The sequence below is a fragment of the Vanellus vanellus genome (assembly GCF_965231255.1).
Source record: "Vanellus vanellus genome assembly, chromosome: 1".
NCBI classification, from domain to species: Eukaryota; Metazoa; Chordata; class Aves; order Charadriiformes; family Charadriidae; genus Vanellus; species Vanellus vanellus.
In genome coordinates, this window is record NC_138905.1 from 149,577,196 (window position 1) to 149,595,678 (window position 18,483).

Here is an 18,483-nt window from a genome sequence, read left to right on the forward strand (position 1 = left end):
TCCATAAAAGTTTGGGCAGCCGTTTTCTTGGAACTGACTTCCACAGTTGCATGGATTTCACCCTTTCCATTGTCCTCCAGACCCATCTGTTAGCTATTTTCTGGTTCAATTGACTTGACCCATCATGGTCCTTTTGGCAAATAAACAGAAGCATATCAAAGATGTACTGCTGGAGGGTTTTTTTCCTCTGCAGCTTGCATGCTTTGCCCCTTCCCTATTTGCCATCCCTCCCTCTGGTTCAGTGAGAGAAAAGCCAAATCCTTCTGATTTAAATTGGGTGGCCCCTGTCCCAAGATTGAAACTCTGGGGGGAGGATGGGGATGTGGGGATGGGGCCAGGGCTGCCCGTGCTCAACGGGTCTGCGGGCGCTTGGGAGAGGCAGCAACTCCCGCTCTTCCCTTCTCCCTACACCTGGCACTCCTCAGGACATTTACCACTTACTACCCAAGTCTGCCTTTAAAAACGTAAACTATCGCTCATTTCCTTTACTGTTCTGGGTGAGTAATCCTTAGCCATTTTTACAGAACATTACATTTTTCAACACTTTGTACAAATATTAATGAGATAGTCTTCATGGCAGCCTAATTATTGTTTTAGATGGGGGAAAGCCAAGGCTAACTTTAAATAACTTGCACCAGGCCTTTCGGTGAAGTGAGGTGGTATTAAGGCTGTTCGTCCAACTCCGGTGCTCTGGTTGCAGTTGTTGCCTGAGAGACTTAAGGTCAAGACCACACGTCAGCCAGATGTGAGAGGCCAAGCTCCCTGGGGGCTAAGAGCGGGATGGTGCATTGGCAGCACTCGCTCAAGCTGATCTCCTGTATTTGAGAATGGTTCTCTCTGTTCTCTGGAGGCACCTTGTAACCCCTCTGCCTCGGTCTTCCCATCTGCGGAAGGGGAAACCAGCAGGAGGTTTTGGCTGTTGAATAACTATCTGTGAGTCACTCTGAAGATACAAGGGGCAAGACAGAACAGAGGAAGAAACAGCAAGAAGCCAACAGGCAACGCTCGTGCCAATACAGACGTAGGTTGCATCAAGCAAGAACAAGTGACATTGCTCCAAGTACCCATTTCCCATTTCCTTCCTCAAGGAGAATCAGGGTGATGAGAACGATTAGTGGCTGCTGGATGGGCAAGAGACTGTAGCGCTAATCTCTGCAAATGGGCAGCTTGGAAGCTGCTGAATTTAGTACTCTTAATGAAGATCCCCCTGAGCAAACTATTCTCCAATTGATGCTGGGGACCGGTGCAGGGAAGGAACAGAGCCAATATCTATTTCTTGCCTGGCAAAAGCAAACAAGCAAACACACACACACACATCGAGATCACTGCGATTTTCAGGGAGTATTAGTAAAGGACAAAACTTGCATAACTGCCATAAATTATAAAAGCCTCCCTCAATCTTGGTTAATTCTCTTGTAAAAAGGGAGGGGAAAATCTGGAGCAGCTCAGCATGAAAACAATTGTGGGAGGGATAATAAAGAGACAGCACAGAGGTACCTAGTTGCTAGCTCTGATATCATTAAGTAAGTGCACTAGAAATGTCGAGGTAAATGCATCGCAGTGAATCACAGTCAGGCATGATTAACCTTGGGTAGTCTGAACTGGAAATCATTCACAAACACAAAGGTACTGAAGAACATCACAACAGACGGCACATCGAAAGTCATCCCAAGAGCGGGAGTCTTGCCGAGTGCTTTGTGTTTTTGTGCCATTTTTGAATTATTGTCGTATTTTGCACGTGGGAGGATGGAAGACCTCAGACCCTCGGCTTGGGAAGGAGTTTCTCTGGCACCGCAAGGTCCTCTGAAACATGTGCACTTGTTGGAATCGTTTCTCTTTGCACAGAAGTTTTATAAAATTGAAAGTTTTAAGTGCAGCGTTCCAAGGTTTACTGAAAAGATCCAGTTTTTGCCAAAGAAAGACTAAAATCCTGTATCTGGAAATATGAAAGATCAAAAGCCACTCTCTCCATTCCTCCCCCACTCCTTAACACAGCCCTTCAAACTATAACTAGTAAAACTGGGGAAGAAATAATTTTAATAAAAATCAGGTGTTTTTAACAAAATCTGTGAAAGTTTTCTGACCGTGGAAAATTGAACCTTCCATCAGAAATACAAAAGAACAAAACATTGCTGGATATTTCTGAACAGTCCTAAAAGTTTAGAAATGTGCAGCGAAGCTGTAACCAGATGACCCATAGAGAGCTATAAATATTAAGACTACAACAACAAAAAACCCCTTCAAATCCAGAATTCTCATGGCTTTAAAAGCATTCAATTACAAGGAACATGAATCAACTTGGAGGGGGGGGGCGGGCTCCAGACGGCTTAACACCTTTGTAGTGCTTGCACCTTTTATTGCAATTCTTCAGTGCCAGTTCAGGTGATTATTGTGCACGCCGAGGAGGTGAAAGCCATAGGAATATTGTGCAAAAGGATACAGCTCTGCTCAAACTTCCTCCCTGCTTTCGCATCATTCGCATTCTCCTACATCCATCTCAGTTATCTTTAGCATTGTAATAACTGCCCTTATTTATCTGCCTCATTAGGATGTTGCATCAATTAATGTGTGTCATCTAATGCATACCGGTTTCTTAATGTTTAATATTATTATCAGTGGAGAACTATGTCATACCGAGTCTATCTAGGGAGTTAATGCATACAGGAAAAAACCCACCCTGTTCATAATGCTATTCAGAATGATGCACTTACTGTACCCAAACCCCCCTGAACAGACAACCACGCGTCCTGCGCTCTAGATATTTATACTCTTGGAGGTTATGGGTAGCACCTTTGGCCTCAGGGCTCCAGATCACAATGCAACACCTATTTTTGAGGCTGCGGAGCCCAGTGGACAAGGCAGGAGGAATGTCTTGAAGGGAGACCTCATGTAAAAGCTCAGTTCATGAGCGCCTCACTGCCTGATTCAGGAGGGTAATCAACCTGTCCTTTGAAGCTGCATAAATAATGTTTGGATGGAGGTAGTAAATCTGCACCAAGGATGAATTAACTGCCATTGAATCATATAAGCCTGGCTTGAGTGTGTGGCTTGTAACATGCCTGAGGAAAATAAAAAAGACATTTGCAAGAAAGAAACGTTAATTTGCTCCTCCCCATCTTTTCTGTTATTTTTATCTAGGCCAGCATGACTTGCTTTGTGGGTTTTTTTGTTGCTGTTTGTTCCATTTTCACAAGGAAACACTGATTCACAGTGAAATGAATCCACAGTTTCTCCTGGTCAGGCCCAAACGTGCCACCTCTCCTACATCAATGTCACTCCTTTCTAGCACTGCTGCCAGGAGAGGCCAACTGGACTCCTTCAACACTCTCAGCAGAGAGACACCTGGTAAGAGGGTGAAGGGTTTTTTACCCACAGGGACCCCCAGCAGCGTCCATGCTCCCTCGCAACACCTCTCCCCCTTGCATACTCCCACTGGCTCCCAGCTGCAGGCCTGGGCACTGCCAGGGCCAGCCGTGCCATGGCACGGTCTTCTCCATGTACGCAGGGGAAGAGCATGTCCATTACTACAGATGGAGCCAGGCACGCGTGCTCAGGCATCCATGTGCACGCACACCCTGCAGGTCTTTCTGGTTGTGCACCTTGTGCTACATCCCCAAAAGAACAGAAAAAGTCTGTAGTCACAACCGCCTGAGAACCAGGGATAAAAATCTGTCCTAGAAGAAAAGAGAAGAAACCTGGGGAAGGCCAACAGAAAGTAGCAGAAAGAGAACCGGGACATCAGTGTGCACCTACACATCAACATGAGTTAATTTACTTCACTGTAACACTCAGGTATTCAGCCCCCTATTCGTTACAACATACATTTTAGGTTACTAATAGCTTTTGCTTGTATTGCTCTCCCTCCTTTCTCGTTTCCAGTATTTGACCTCTGGTTTTCTCTTCCCCTGCTCTCAGTTTTGTACCTCTTTCTGAAAATGTGGCGTCTACAACTCCTTCTCCTCCTCCTTAGCCATACCCCTCTCATTTTCTTCTTCCTCCTCCTTTGGCACAGCACTTGCTGGTTCCCTTCCTCTCATCTCCTCCTTTCTCTCCTGCCTCCTTTTCCACACAAACAATTTCTCTAACTAGAAGGGTCTCTGCTTCTTGAACGCAGTCATTTATCAGTAGGAACCAGTCGTTTCTACTTCTAAAAATTGCTCTGGGAACCAATATCTGCCGTGGGGTAGCCTTAGCGTAGCGTTACACTTTAAAGATAAGCATTATAAATATACTATATCTAGTAGACAGAACAGTTTCAGAAGGTTGTACAAAGATCTCTTATTGGGCAAGGAAGTTTTCACACCTAAAGAGATTCTGAAGTCTGCTGTAACTAATACAGCACACTATATGACACAGTATGTAATCTCAAACCAAAACCATAAACATATTGGGACGTATCTCTGAACCCATATTCTGGGTTCCGAGATACCCCTATTGTGGGTTTAGATATCTTATGGGATTTTAATCCGATGAAGGAGAACAAAGAAAAGTAAAGAACATTCCTCACGAATAAAATACCATTGAACTAGAAAAACCACTTTGGAGGACGGCTTATGTTTTACATATTGCTAAATATCAGCAAAAATAAATGTGTTCATTTCTCCAAAATACCTCCAGATGGCATTAAAACCCTTCTTCTTTTGGTCTTTATTGCAATATAATTTTAAAAATGATAATTATTGGAATCATTCTATTAACCATTCCCAGCAATCATACTATCAGAAGGCATAAGGCTGTTAATGCTTAATTCATTTAATAAGTTTGGCTAAATATGCTCACATACTGTAATTACATTCCACAACACAATCTGCAGGACAAGCCATTTCTTACACCATGTCAAATCTTTTTCTAGATTCATTTCCAGAAGATTTTTAATGTGTATTTGCAGCAGAAATCAAAACATCCCACAATAAATCACTGTTATTTTACCTCCTTCTGTGACTACTTTTGGCCATGTAACAAATGGTGACACCTTGCGAGATTTACACGATAGAATGCTCTGAATTTAAATAACAGGAATCAGAAAACATAAATTATGGGCACGATGCACTCTAAAATTCACATGACTGACTGCTACAAGAACTTCCCTCCCTCAAATGGGATTAAAAAGGTGAATGGTTTTGCAGAAATTCATAATGCTCCTGCCTGGTAGTTATTAAAGGAATTCACTTATCCAGCTCCGTTTGGGAGACTGATGCTATTTATTTATTTTTTTTAACTTGCAGCCCATCTGTTTCATAGACTGGTTTATGTTGGCAAAACAATTCAGTCCTTTGTATACTAGAGTTAAAAATGGTAAAAGCTTCTATTGTTGCACTAGAGTGAAGGTGAACACTGATATATTACAAGTGCCTGTTCCTATCTATTTCTCGACTTCTTTTGTTAATTCAAAAACATCAACAAAATCGTGAGAGACCAGAGATAGCTGTAATTGGATTTCAAGTAATTCAGAGGTGAAGCTGCAGACTGCAGTCTTTTAAAATTACATCAGTACATCAAAGGCATATGTGACATGATGTTTTTTAGCAAGTGTGACAAACTCCGGCAGCATTAAGGTGATGTTGAAGTCAGGTTGTAAAGGCCAACTTCACACACCCACAAAAATCAGCTCATATCTATTCAGTGTGATATGGAGCCATTTCACTTGCAAAGATCTCTGACTTAGTAGCGTGCAGAAGTTCTAGGAATAATTAATGTTTAGTCATTATCTAAGAATCAGTGAAAGAGCTTTATCTTAACGAAAACAAACAAATTCTATTTTGCCCAACAAATCTGATAAAAACACAGCTGCCTTCTCCAATCTTAAATGCAAAAGTGACTTACGATGTATGGGTTGCGCTTTTCTCTGGACTCTTTGGCTCAACATCACTTTTCCCTTTAAAAGAGAAGAAGAAAACGACATCAGAAATGGGTTAATATGGAAAATGCTCACATGTGACATATGAACCCTTTATTCATTGCTAACACCGGCCACTCTTGCCACAGGTGCAGACCGCTGCCGAGGCAATCACAGGGCTGCGGGGGCACTGCCGGAGCATTTGCCAGTGGGGAGTCAACCCTGACTTGACTTTTCTTGTTGCTGCCACATGTGTTCTGGGAATGTCAGGCAAGGGAACTCCACGAGAGAGGCTGCTTGAAGGACACAAGCTTTACCAGGGACAGCAGACCTTGGAGCAGTGGAAAGGATTTCCCTAGGGTCCTACAGCTCTGCTATTGAGAGTGTACCCCATCCAACATGCACGTGCTCCAAAACCGTACACAAGAAAAGTAATTATTTCATACAAAGCAAAACAGCATCAGCAGGAGTTAATAAGGCAAAGATCAGGACACAGCTCTGCCAACAGATGCTTTTTTGGTTCACATTCATTTTGACAGATTAAGGATCTGTTCTTCAGCTCCTGTAAGTGGGGCTGGGGAAGCCCTCTTTGCTGCGTTGTATATTTTGGCTTAGGCACTCAAGCCCAGGAGAAGTCAGGTACCTAAAAGCTCGATAAGTATCAGAGGCCCAAGGGATGCCTCTTCACACCTCCCTATGACTCACATGGGTCCTGGCATAGCACGTTGGCTTGTGACGATCCCCCTCCTGGGTCCAAAATTTGTCCAACACAACTTAGTTACGTAGCAGACACTGGGGAAGCAGGCTGCTAGCTGATGGGGTGGTACTGCTTCTGCTAAGTCAGGCCAAGTCCTTCTCCCTCCTTTCTCCTGGCCCCCAAAGTAAGGCTGATGTTTGCTGTAATTATTGCTCTCTGAGTAACCTGAGACTGCTGCACTTCAGCGTAAGACTTTTGTTTAGCTCTACCATGGATGTACAAGGTATGTCACTCCACTTGAATCACCTTGAACTTGAATTCTGGACCTAGTGGCTGTTCAGCTGCTGCTCCTCTTGTCTGTTGCTGGATGCTAATAGCTGTCTACACATGAGTTTATGCTGCCTATCAGACAAGGAAGCGCAGAGGTTGAGTGTGACCAGTTTACTGATGGCTGTGTTTTTCTCCATTACCTTTTAATGATCTTCATTAAAGCAAAACCCACCTGTGTCTTCTGAAAAACATGTGAGAAGTGCTTGTTTTGGTCAGGCTGTTTTGGTGTTCTCTGATTTTCTGCTCATTGACTTGAGTTGAGTGGGTTTTGGATCAGCCCCCAACCTATTCCATGCACACGAGCAGTACGTATCATCCATTGGCTGCTGACGAAGTCCTCAACCTCAGTTTTCATACAGTGTGGGGGTGCCAGCAACAGCTGTAAGGGGCGCCTCTGGAAAACTTGCTGTGGCCTTCTGAAGATGCAGGATTTTGCTACCAAGGTCCTTCCACTGCTGTACAGAAGCAAGCTGAAGGACTATAGACAGTGACCTTCTGGAAGTGGGTATCTTGTAGAGGAGGTTCTGGGTATTGCTAACACTGTGCCGTGGTGCTTTTAGACCTCATCCTCCTCTCTGGAAGGGTTTGTGTCTACCCAACTCAGGTGCCTAAACTTTAGTGAAGAGGATGGGGGAAGCTCTGGATGACTTCAAAACCACCAATGCCTATCTTTGGACCTCTATGGAAGCTAAGCACCTACTGTAGGAGGGCAGCTAAAGGCACCTAAAATTTAGGCACGAGTGGGGCATCCACACAGGATGGAATACATCCACTACATAATCTCTAGGTCACTTTTCACTTTTAGCAGAGACCTCATAAAGTATATCCAGATGATGAACTCATGGGCTAGAAAGCAGTTGCTACAGTATATGTTTGTCAGCCTTAGGGTGCCTGGAGTCCTGGAGCTCATCTGCATTATGATAATTTGGAACAAGAAACCAATAGTAACAGTTGGCATATATTCAAAGATTTTCTATTTGTAACTTAGGCTTTTTATAAGTGATGAATTATTACCATGAACACTGGTTTGTTTGAGTGAGTGTGAGAGAGAATATGGATTCCTGAGTGCTTTGCCAGCAGAGTTCACATCAGTTCTACTTTCAGCAATGTATGTTAATGCAGCAACAAGGGAAAGAGCATAAGTACTGTGAGGAAAGAGAAAAAGGAATCTCTGTGATTTAGCCAAACTGGATATTAATGAATTACCCTACAGTAAGCATTTGCAGCTGCTTTTATGCTAATTGTCACTTAACATACTTCTGTGCAGAGCGGGAGGACGAAGCCTGTACAGATGGTAGAAACACATCAGTCCAGCCTACCAGAGTAGAAAATCTGGCCATTAATGCTTTATCAGTTCTCACCAACTTTGTTCTCACTTGACTGAATCATAAAAATTTTAAAAATGTGTATAGACTAAGCATAGTTGAATGTCACAGATACGGTACAGATAAGATTTTTGGGTAAGCATATGTAAAAAGAAATTACAGGTCACAACAACTTGGTTTTTTCACCTTCACTCTCGGTCAGACTAGGATTTGATTTCCATTTTCAATGTAACCTGCCAAATGCATGCAGGTACCATTGTGGGAGCCTGGCATTTGCCGAATTGCTAAATCCTCTCTAGCTCTGGCTTCTTCTTACCGGCAAATTTGTGTTGTCCTTTGTTTTTCTTAGTCTTTTTAGAACTGACAAAGAATATGCTACTCACCTCACTATTGGACTGCTGTTAACACCCTTTATTTCAGGTGCTAAGCACTGTGTATGTCTCCCGAAATGGGTGTGGACGTGCGTGTGTCTGTGTGTTGGTGTGTTTGCATACACGCGCCTTCAGAACCACATAGTGTTTCTGAAGATCCTCAGTCACATCAGTCCTCAGATCCTCAGTCACAGAGCTGGGAGTTCTTCGCTAGTTTCTACCTCATCTCACACAACTCCTTTCCTAATCTTTTTAGATGCAACCAGAGAAGACGTGTACAGATATCTCCCATTTCAAAACAAATTCCAAATGAACTTTTGTAGGATTTCCCCATTGAATAGTGGGTGGCCAGAGAAGGAGTTCTTTCCTCGGAGTTGGAATTTGGGTGAATCACCCAACCTAATCAGGCCAAGTTTCCCGTTCTGGGTAACAGAGATAAATAATATTTATTGTGACAGAGCAGTATCACTTCAGCCATTATGGGTTTTCAAATGCTCTGATTTTCTTATGGGGCAAGGATGAGAGAAATGCAAACGTTATCCACGAGAAAGACAGTGTTTGCAGCTGGAGTAAAACCATTGCAAGGCACAGGCTCAAGAGCCACTCCAAAGAAGACACAGTGCAATGGGAAATAACAGCTAATCGGGACTCTGAAGATGTGCATTTGGATAACACAGTACATAGACATTAGATTTCTTTCCCGCGTAGAGTCATTTGCTAGCTTTTCCTCACATCCAAATCCTTTTTTTTACCTGAATTTCCTTTGAGTTTGATGTACAGGATCGGTATGGTCTATGTTTCATTCTAACCGTGTCTTATTCGACATCTTATTCCAGCACCTCGACAGTAATCCTCACAGATACAGGTCTCAAAGACAGTCAAATTCCCTGTGCAATGTTAGGAAAAGTGTCTGGGTCTCTGACAGCGACCCTAACTTCTGCCACCAGCCAGGCAGTACAGTACCAAATGCAGCTCCAGCCCAGCTGAAATATATGCTGATTTTGCTGAGCAGGATGAAGGAGGAGATAAGAAGAAGCTGGAGGTGCTGTGGTGTGGGAGGGCAGATGGGGAAACTGGAAGTAAAGTGAGGTCAGAGACCACTGGAGTAAGGAGCAGAGGAAAGTTGTAAGGGGGAAGGACCGATTTCCTAATCCACGGGAAAGCAGATTTCATTAGATCTGCAGGACAACCTATTTTACTCAAGTGCTGAAAGAAGGAGATACTGAAAATGAAACTGTGACCGAAGCTGGCCAAACGCTGTGGCCTCTGATGTCATCGCGAAGCCCTCAGCTCAGCTGGTGTGTTTGTCATGCTCGTGACTCTGCGTGTGTTTGCATAGCCCTCTCTATTATGGCCCTTTTGTGCTTCCTTCTCTCATTACTGTATTCATTATTTTCTGACAGAACCTCATCCCCTTTGCCTTTTATTATTTCCTTAGTGCTGGTGCTCGCAGCAATATCAAACCGGTGGCAGCAATTAAGTGACACCACTGCATGCTTCTTCACAACATTGTCTTCCGCGTGCCGACCTTTCCTCAGCAAAGAGCCGCACTGTTTTAATAGCCTACATCTCGCAGCCTTGTCTCTCTGGATGTCTTCTCCCTCACGCAGTGGGTGACCAGCCACTGTCAAAGCCCTACCTACCAGCTCAGGGCATTTTTCATCTTCAGTTACAGCCCCGTAATTTGCAAACAGGGCTCTGTGCCGGCTGACCGGTCAGGAAGCTAGCAAAATAGTTCTTTTGGTTGAGAAGATTTTATGTTGGGAGCAGGATAGGATCGTGTCTTTTTAATATGCAAGACAACACTAACTACAGTCAGAGGTGTCAGGGGAGAGGATTAATATTTTGTTTCGCAGAACAATTCAATCTTTCCTTTCAATACATCTGCTAAGTTTTTTACTGTAACTAAACGTAATTAAAGTGCTGCTGATCTGCACCATGATTTGTAAATTGGAGTCCACGGAAAAACCCCAACCAGGAGCCACGCGAGCACACATCACTCCCCTGCCCACGCTGCTAGCCAAAAAGACCCAAGGCCATATGATCTTTGAGACTTTATCTGGTGTTAGTTTGGCAGGATTCACGTAGTTTATTACTGTGCAATAGCCACAAAATACACCATTGCCTATGAAAGATAAATGATAACAAGTCTTCCTGCAGAATTTTCTGGCAGTCTGGATCTGGATGTGCAACTGGGTCAGCTCTTTTCCGGCTTCCTAAAAAAGCCACTTTTTTGCCCTCTCAGTCTTTCTCATCTACATAATGAAATGGCCATAACGAAATGAATCCTTTTTGTTCTTCCCAGTCCACCAAAAGGGCTGACATTTTGATGGTCGCTCTTCAATTCAGTTCTCCACATTTGGCCGTAGCCCAGTACTGCCTGCTGAGGCTCTGCACTGTCCCAGTCTGCTACTGGTTCCTTACTCTATCGGTCACTTGCTTTTCGTAGTCATTGTCATCCCCTCCACCCAATGCAGCCAGAAAATGACTTGGTACTTACTTGTATTGCTGTGTCCTGTAGATCCCTGTTGCGACTCCTATAATAATAACAGAAAAAAGGTACGGTGTGTTATTTTTACAGCAATTTTTAGCTGCAATACTTGCTTGAACGTTACCTTAACAATCCAAACAGCATTGTTAATTGTTCATTCAGTTTCAAAGTAATTTTCAATTACAAGAATAAATCCAATATTTCTTTGAAAATCCATTAATTCTAAGGCTTGTAAACTTATTTCACAACAACCCTTTAATGGTGCAATTCCTTGTATAGCTATTACGACTCTCCTGCTCGCTATTCATTTATTGATCAGCCAAAACTCGTCTATTACCTTCTACAAGTTTAGACGAGAAGACAGAGGGAAGACCAATATTGTTTCATGGACCATTGGATTCCTGAGGTAGTAGCACAGCTGGTCTTTCCTTTTCACATGTTGATATTGACAGCACCAGAGAATGGAAATACAGACTTTAGTTCTGGGTCCCCGAGATTACAAGGTCAACCTTGTATCACAACTGCAATATCTATGAATACGGTGCAATAAATCAGACAATTTTTTCCTCACGTGCAAATGTTCACATATTTTACTCACAGAATTTGTTTGCATTCAGAAAAATATAAAGGAAGCCTATAAATAGAGGGGAAATACAAATATAAGCTATAAGAAAGAGATGTTTAAATTAAGGGAAAAAAGGACACTTTGCTATGGATGATAGCAGCGAAGGAAACCTGCATTTAACTCTGCTTCCGAATAACCCAGACACGCACAGGAATACCACCTCATATTCAGACTGCTCTCACAATTGCAGTAAAGACTGCTCGGAGAGGCCAGGCACCCACAGCAACACACGTGGTCATTTTTGGTGACGAATCGGGCGCTGGACAAGATCCCCGGTCCGCAGAGACTGAGCGATGAGCCAAATGCACAGCTCATCAAGAAAGGAGTTGCAAGGCCCCAGAGAGCTCAAGGATGCTCCGACTCGGCCGAGCTGAGATTTTGCCACTGAGCCGCTCCAAAGCACGCCTCAGGGGTTCGGGGCCCCAAGAGTTTCTTGGCATCTCTAAATGGAGGTTGGCTGGACCGCAGGCACTGGGGTCTCAAGGGCTTGGGTCGACCTGCACCATTTGCTGTGGAGTCAAGGCTCTCCAGACTGCATGGCTTTGATCTGTAGTTTTTACGCTATAATACACATCTGCAATTCACTGCCATCCTACACACCTGAAATGTGAGACATGAAATTTTTGGGCAAGCCCTAAGAGTTTCTACCTTCAGCTGCAGTATGAAAAGATCTGTACCGTGTTTCACACGCCCACAATAATTTCTCAATAATTTGAAATTGTCTACTTTTGACAAATTGCCTCAGCTTTTTGTGAATGCTTCTGATGAGGGGATATTAAAGCCTGTTTTTTTCTGGTGACTGCATATAATCTTAAGAAGTCAGGATCAACTTGCAGTGGTGATGTAGTGACACGTACACTTGAATTTAAATGCTATTCTAGTAGCCAACCAGGCTGCCAATAAAAGTAGGCTATCAGAGCATGTTCAGTTCCCAGAATAGTGAATTTATGTACCTAGAGAAGTTTGGGGGAATACAATAATTTTGGTGAAAATACCCCCGTGTTCAGAAAAGTGTTTGAAACTACTAAACAAGGATCGCGCTCACTCTTTTACATTTTCATTAACCTCAGGAAGAATGCACCCTCCCCTTTAACTGCCTAGCACAGTATCTTACCTCTGCCATTGGCTCTGCATGGTCTCAAATTTCACATCAGTAAAACATATGAGCTATAACATTTTCACTTTTCCTTTTAATTGATTCTTTCGAATGTGTCTCGATTCTCAACAAATTATTCTTAATACTAAAGGCTAATATAAAAATCTAATAGTGAAAAAAAAGAATGCTTCCACTCAGGTAGGAAAAAAGTACAACTTTATGCAACTTAAGAAGCTAAGGTGAAGTCTTCACTTCTGGAGACTATTTTCTAGTGCATTTGTTCCAGCTTGTTAAAATCAACAGGAAAGGAAAGAGTAATTAATTGAGCACTTAAAGAATAACACCGCTATGATAACTTAGCTTCTGCTGAGAATAATCACCCAATAGCTTTGTGACAAGACACCAGTTCTCCTGGATTGGATAAACTAATTCTCAAGTAAGAAAATGATGGCTGATCCCATAATATCACATACACATAACTAGAAATCAAACACCTGATCAAACTTTCAAGACATGAAATCACAGTAAAAATGAAGAAAGAGAGCAAAGCAGGCAGCAGAATTAACAGCATTTTTTCCAGCACAAGAGTAGAAAATTAATGCCTGAACATGAAAGCTCATTCACACAAGCATCAAGTGAGCTCTTATTTACCAAATTTAATTATTCATTTAAAGTTTATTTATTAAGATGTTTTTAATAAAATTACAATCAAATAATGCCTGATCATTTGTATGTAACAAAGCGTGACATACATAGGAGTAAGGAAAGCACACACAGCCCGTCACATCACACGCTGATTCAATTATCCTTAAGCTTTGAGAAACAAGAAATAAAGAGACTGTCATTGCCCCTTCCTACTAAATTCAAGAGTACAAATTAATTCCACAGAGAAAGAAAATTCAAAGTTAAGGATAAAATGTAACTTTATGCCTTCTATTACATAAAGGATAGTTCCCTAAATGTGCTCTCCCAGGGCGCTGTGCTGGGAAACCTACCGGGCAGTGCTGCACGTGTCAAACCTGACCTGGACTTTCCTTCCATTCATGTGCATCAACGCAGACTTCCCGTGTTAATGAGGTTTGATTTCATATACAGGTAAAGCATACGCACATACATCCCCCCCCTGTCCACCAGGCTCAGTTACATAGATGGACACATCCACACACGCAGTTTCAAATATGCAATTCTGTTATATTTGTGAAGTATAAACCTCAGTTATTTAGCTTTTATTACCAGGCTGATTTCAAAAAACAGTCTAGCTGTAGTTGCTGTGGCCTCTGCAACTTTAATAGCCTAATTAATAAATTTCAAGTTTCAAGCTGTCAGATCACTAATTACTTGAGTTGCAGGTTAAAGGCAGTGTGGCATGTATTGGAACTAATGATGCTGACACTCAGTTTTTCTAGACAGAAAAGTAAGCATGATTTACATCCTTGCAACAGGGCAGGAGTCCTACAAGCTTCTCTTTTTTTTCTCATTCCCAAAATGATGAGTATCTTTACACTTGGGAACTGTCTTCTGTTAAAAAGGATTGCAGCCTACTTGCTTCTCTGGCTGGAAGAGTCACTGCAAATGAACTGAACTGATTGCTCAACACTGCCATAAAGACTGAAAATGAATTCATGGTACCATGCATCGCTTGGAACTAGGAGATGAAGCTGATGCCCTGAATTTAGCCTCTTAGCCTCTTTGCTGGCCTTGGCCACCACTTAACTGGCAGCCCCATTTATCTGAATAGCGTGCAGTCCACAAGAGTTCGGTGTAGTCCTTAGGTTTTAAAAAGTTGGGACAGCTACGTAGCTTACCTGTGGGAAAGCTTCCTGAGAGTTATGGAGACATCCCCTATGAGCTCCAATAAAGATTTTACATCACACTTTGTGAAAGGCAATAGCTAGCTTACGAATGTTTCAAAAACATGTTTGAAAAATTAGGAAACCATTCTTTGCATTTTGGAGCTTGAAAAGCAGATGCCTTCTAAAGTCTGAGACTGTACAGATTCAGAGTAAGCCACAGAAGCAGCTTTTAATTAATTTTAAATATTTTAAAATAGAGGTGGTGTCTAACACTAACATGATCTATGGCCAGTAAGGCAGAATTTTTCCAAGAGTCCGGTGAGTTTTGTTAGGTACTTCTTCCCCATCTCACACAAAGCTAATTTCTGACCATGCAAACCACCCAGGCCACAATACAGTTGTGATGTTATTATATGTACAAAACTATGCTCATATATTATTAGATGAAATCTTGTTTATCCTAGGCTTAAATAAAATGGAAATTCTGCTTTGGTAAGAGAAAAGGAAACCACCTAGAAAAGGCTCTTTAAAAATGAATGGTAGATGTCTGAAATGGCTCTGCAGTTCAAACTATTAGAATATTTCCCAGAGAGATGGATGAACAGGCAGAGAGAAGATGAGAAAGTCAATATCAACCATTATTCACATATCTTTGCCCTATGGTCTGTGGTTCTCCTATTCCTATATTTATCACAATACATTTAGTGGTGAGGAAGTGCATTCACGATGGCCACACAGTTGCGCTGACAGGTGCATACCTTGCCCCTGCACGTCTGCACACGTGCCATGCAAGCATATCGCACGGTGATAATTATGGCAGAAACTGAAGAGCTGCAAGCACCACTTTGTTTTTGTCATCCGTATCTGGGCACTTCCCCGGCTTGTAAGCTGCTGTTCCATCTATCTCCTACGGGACTTACTCTAACGTAACAAGCCTCTAGCCCACCTACCATCTTTGATCAGCTGTCTACCCTCAACGAGTGAATTATTTCCTTCTTTTTCTTTCATAACAGGCCAGAGATGTTTTGGTTTACACCCTTGGTACTTCAAAATCATTACTCTCTCATCCATGGAAAAGCTGTTCTACTGTAGGCAAATCTTAAAGCTTTCTTGGCTTTGTGGTTATAATTATTCCCTGCACTAAATTTTGCAGAATGGACTTAAAAGTTACCAAAGGAGCTTGCTTTAACTGGAGAAAGGCTATAAACAGCATCAATACCATCTTTCAAGCTTGAACACTTCATGAAATCTGCTTGTGGCATATAAACAGCATACGGTGATGCAATGTGAAATTTTTTATTGGCTCTTGCATAGGATAGCTGATTTCATTCCCTCCTGACTTACCAAGTATAAATGATGTGGTTTCCCCAAGCTTGTGCCGATGAGCTTTACCATGCTGCACTGCATCCTCCCTGGGGTACACACAGAATAGTGGAGCCGGTTTCGAGGCACCATCAGCAGGACCACTGGCCTTGGTCCCTTCAGGGATCAAATACTTCCCTGGCAAATACTTCTGTGGCATCATGGCTGCCTGCTTCTCTGGCAAAGCTGCCCCTGAAGCCAGGTTGGTGGCAGGGGATGTATGCCGGCTCCGCAGCCTCTGACTGCAGAGGCCAATGTGTTAGTAAAGCCCATCTCAGGCCTCACTGCTTTCAACAAAAATCTCAGCTAGCAAAGCCAAATGAAGCAGGAGCAATGGATGCGAGTGGCAGCTTCTTCAGTCGCTGCAGCTGTGTATGCCCTGAGGTATCAGTCAGGAGCCTCAGCAGGTGCCCACAGAAGGCACCACATCTGGACACCCAACCAGGGACACCCGCAGTTTTGCCTTGTGGTGAGGAACCCATGACAGTGCTGCTGCCAGGAGATCTGCAGACAAGACCATGTAGCCCTGCAGAGGCTGTGAGCAGGGAAAAGGCAGGGGATACTGGCACACACAGGGAGAAGGTCGTCAGCACAGCATTAGCCTCAGTCCAGAGACCTCACACACTTAGGGCTTATGTAGGACATGCTTTGAGGTGCAGGAGGCATGGTTCTACATGTTGCGTGTCTTACCTTGTTTGGGAAGGGAAACTTGCTTTGTTCTGCCTTTCCTGGTGTGTGAATAGCTGAGAGTGGCGGAGGCCATGAATGGGTCATCTCCTGAAAAACAATATTGTACAGCAAACTGTTTAGAAAGTCAATGGAATAGGAGACGATGACAGTATATCCGTAGCAAGAGTGCCTGGGTAGTGGAATATTTAAGTTACTGCAGCTTCTAGGAAATGCCCAGTTTACATATAATCTAGACAATACATGAGCTACATTGATTTTTATCACAGACTCTTGAGAGCAGTTCTTAAGCACCGTTTCATTTTCCTGAATAGTTAATGCATCTTAAGTGCAAGGAGTTTGACTTCTCTGACAATCTGCAACCACATTTTAATCATGCAATGTATTCTGGCTGGTGAGACTAACAAAAGACCTTTTTTTACAAAAACCCAGAAATTTCAGTTCATGATCAAGTAATGGGGTACACACTATGGACTAATCACAAAATAGATTTCATAGACAGGGTCAGAATGATAAATGCTTAACACTTCCTCAATGGTTAATTCCTCAAATTGCCTTTGTCATTGTAAAGGAGTTGAATAAATTCCTAACTGCAAGGTATTTGTGCCTTACAGGACACAGACATGTGGCAAGCCCTAAACAAGGTGTCCGTACTCCACCTTTGTCTCCTTCCTGTGCTGTTTTGAAGGACATTTTTTAATATCTAAGAGACATACGTAGCTTGACCTGACTTGTATGCAGTCATCCTTAACACAGCTTTAGGTAGCAGGTAGACACACCTTCAATACTGTTATCATTCAAGCCTGAATGAACTGGTCTCCAAAGCAAGGCTGCTTTTGGGGAGGTGTAAATTAAAAACTTCAGGCAAGAAGTTTGTCAAGAGAGAGGTTTTATATTCCTCTCCAGTGCAGGCTGTTAAAGGACGGACATGTTTTTTGACATCTTCAGCACCAACAGCCATAATATTTGGTACGCAGCAACTTAACAGAATTAATATGAGAAGTAACACGGAGTGTGACAACCCTGAAGAGTCGGCCTCTAAGTTTCAAGAGCTGAAAGGCAAATAACATCCTGCCTAAGCAGGGGGCTCGCTGACATTATTAAGAGTTCGCCTGGCAGATGCTTTGCTGGGTTTTGATACCATTAGCTGACTGTGGAATTGTTTCACAGTGATATTCCAAGGAGTCGTGCTGAGATCCACGGTCAGTCCCAAAATAACACTGGAGTTATATCTCCATGACTCATTCCTTTTTAAAGAGAAAAGAAAATGTTCTTGCTTGCAAAAAAGGTGCGGGTGAGTCTCTTGCCCATCCTTCGTTAGCGCTGGTGGAAGTGCTTCCTGACCTGGCACGGACTGAGCTGGGGCATTTTTTCCATAGAGGAAAGTCTCCAGCTGTTCTGCCAATGAAAGGATCAGCCCTTTCAACATAGTTTATTAGTAATAAATGTCACCTTTAAAGCATTCTTGATAAACAGTTTATTTCCTAATAAAACCGGCATTCTTTTATTTTATTTGGGGCTAAAAAGTTACGTGATTTATTACACTTCTGTAATCTACGTGCGTGCCTCTAATCAGGGCATCATCTGGTTTGCAGTTTCAGGATCAGAATTGCTTTGCTTTTCAGTTCTTTGAGGCAGATTGTTCATCTTATGACTTCCTTATCTGATAAGTGCCAGCAATAGCAGTATATAGGAATGTTTAATTTACAGTAAGTTCTTTAAACTCAGGCAACAAAAACCACAGGCAACCAGATTGCCGTTTGCTACAAGTACCTGGCATGCGTGCTATTGTCTTCAAAAGATTAAGGAATTACATATTAGGAAATATTCCAACTGTAAACATTTATGACAATAAATTGATGAAAAGGAG

The 18,483-nt window shown here is 42.6% G+C and overlaps 1 protein-coding gene across 1 annotated transcript in view; it reads right to left on the reverse strand.

The window, feature by feature from the left end:
• AFF3 (ALF transcription elongation factor 3) overlaps positions 1–18,483 on the reverse strand; it is a gene marked incomplete at both ends in the record, with an annotated part of 333,261 nt that overhangs the window by 121,067 nt on the left and 193,711 nt on the right. The window contains 3 exons of the mRNA XM_082488937.1: positions 5,824–5,875; positions 11,060–11,096; positions 16,617–16,703. Coding sequence (XP_082345063.1) covers positions 5,824–5,875; positions 11,060–11,096; positions 16,617–16,703 — 176 coding nt within the window. The remainder of the gene's footprint in view (positions 1–5,823; positions 5,876–11,059; positions 11,097–16,616; positions 16,704–18,483) is intronic.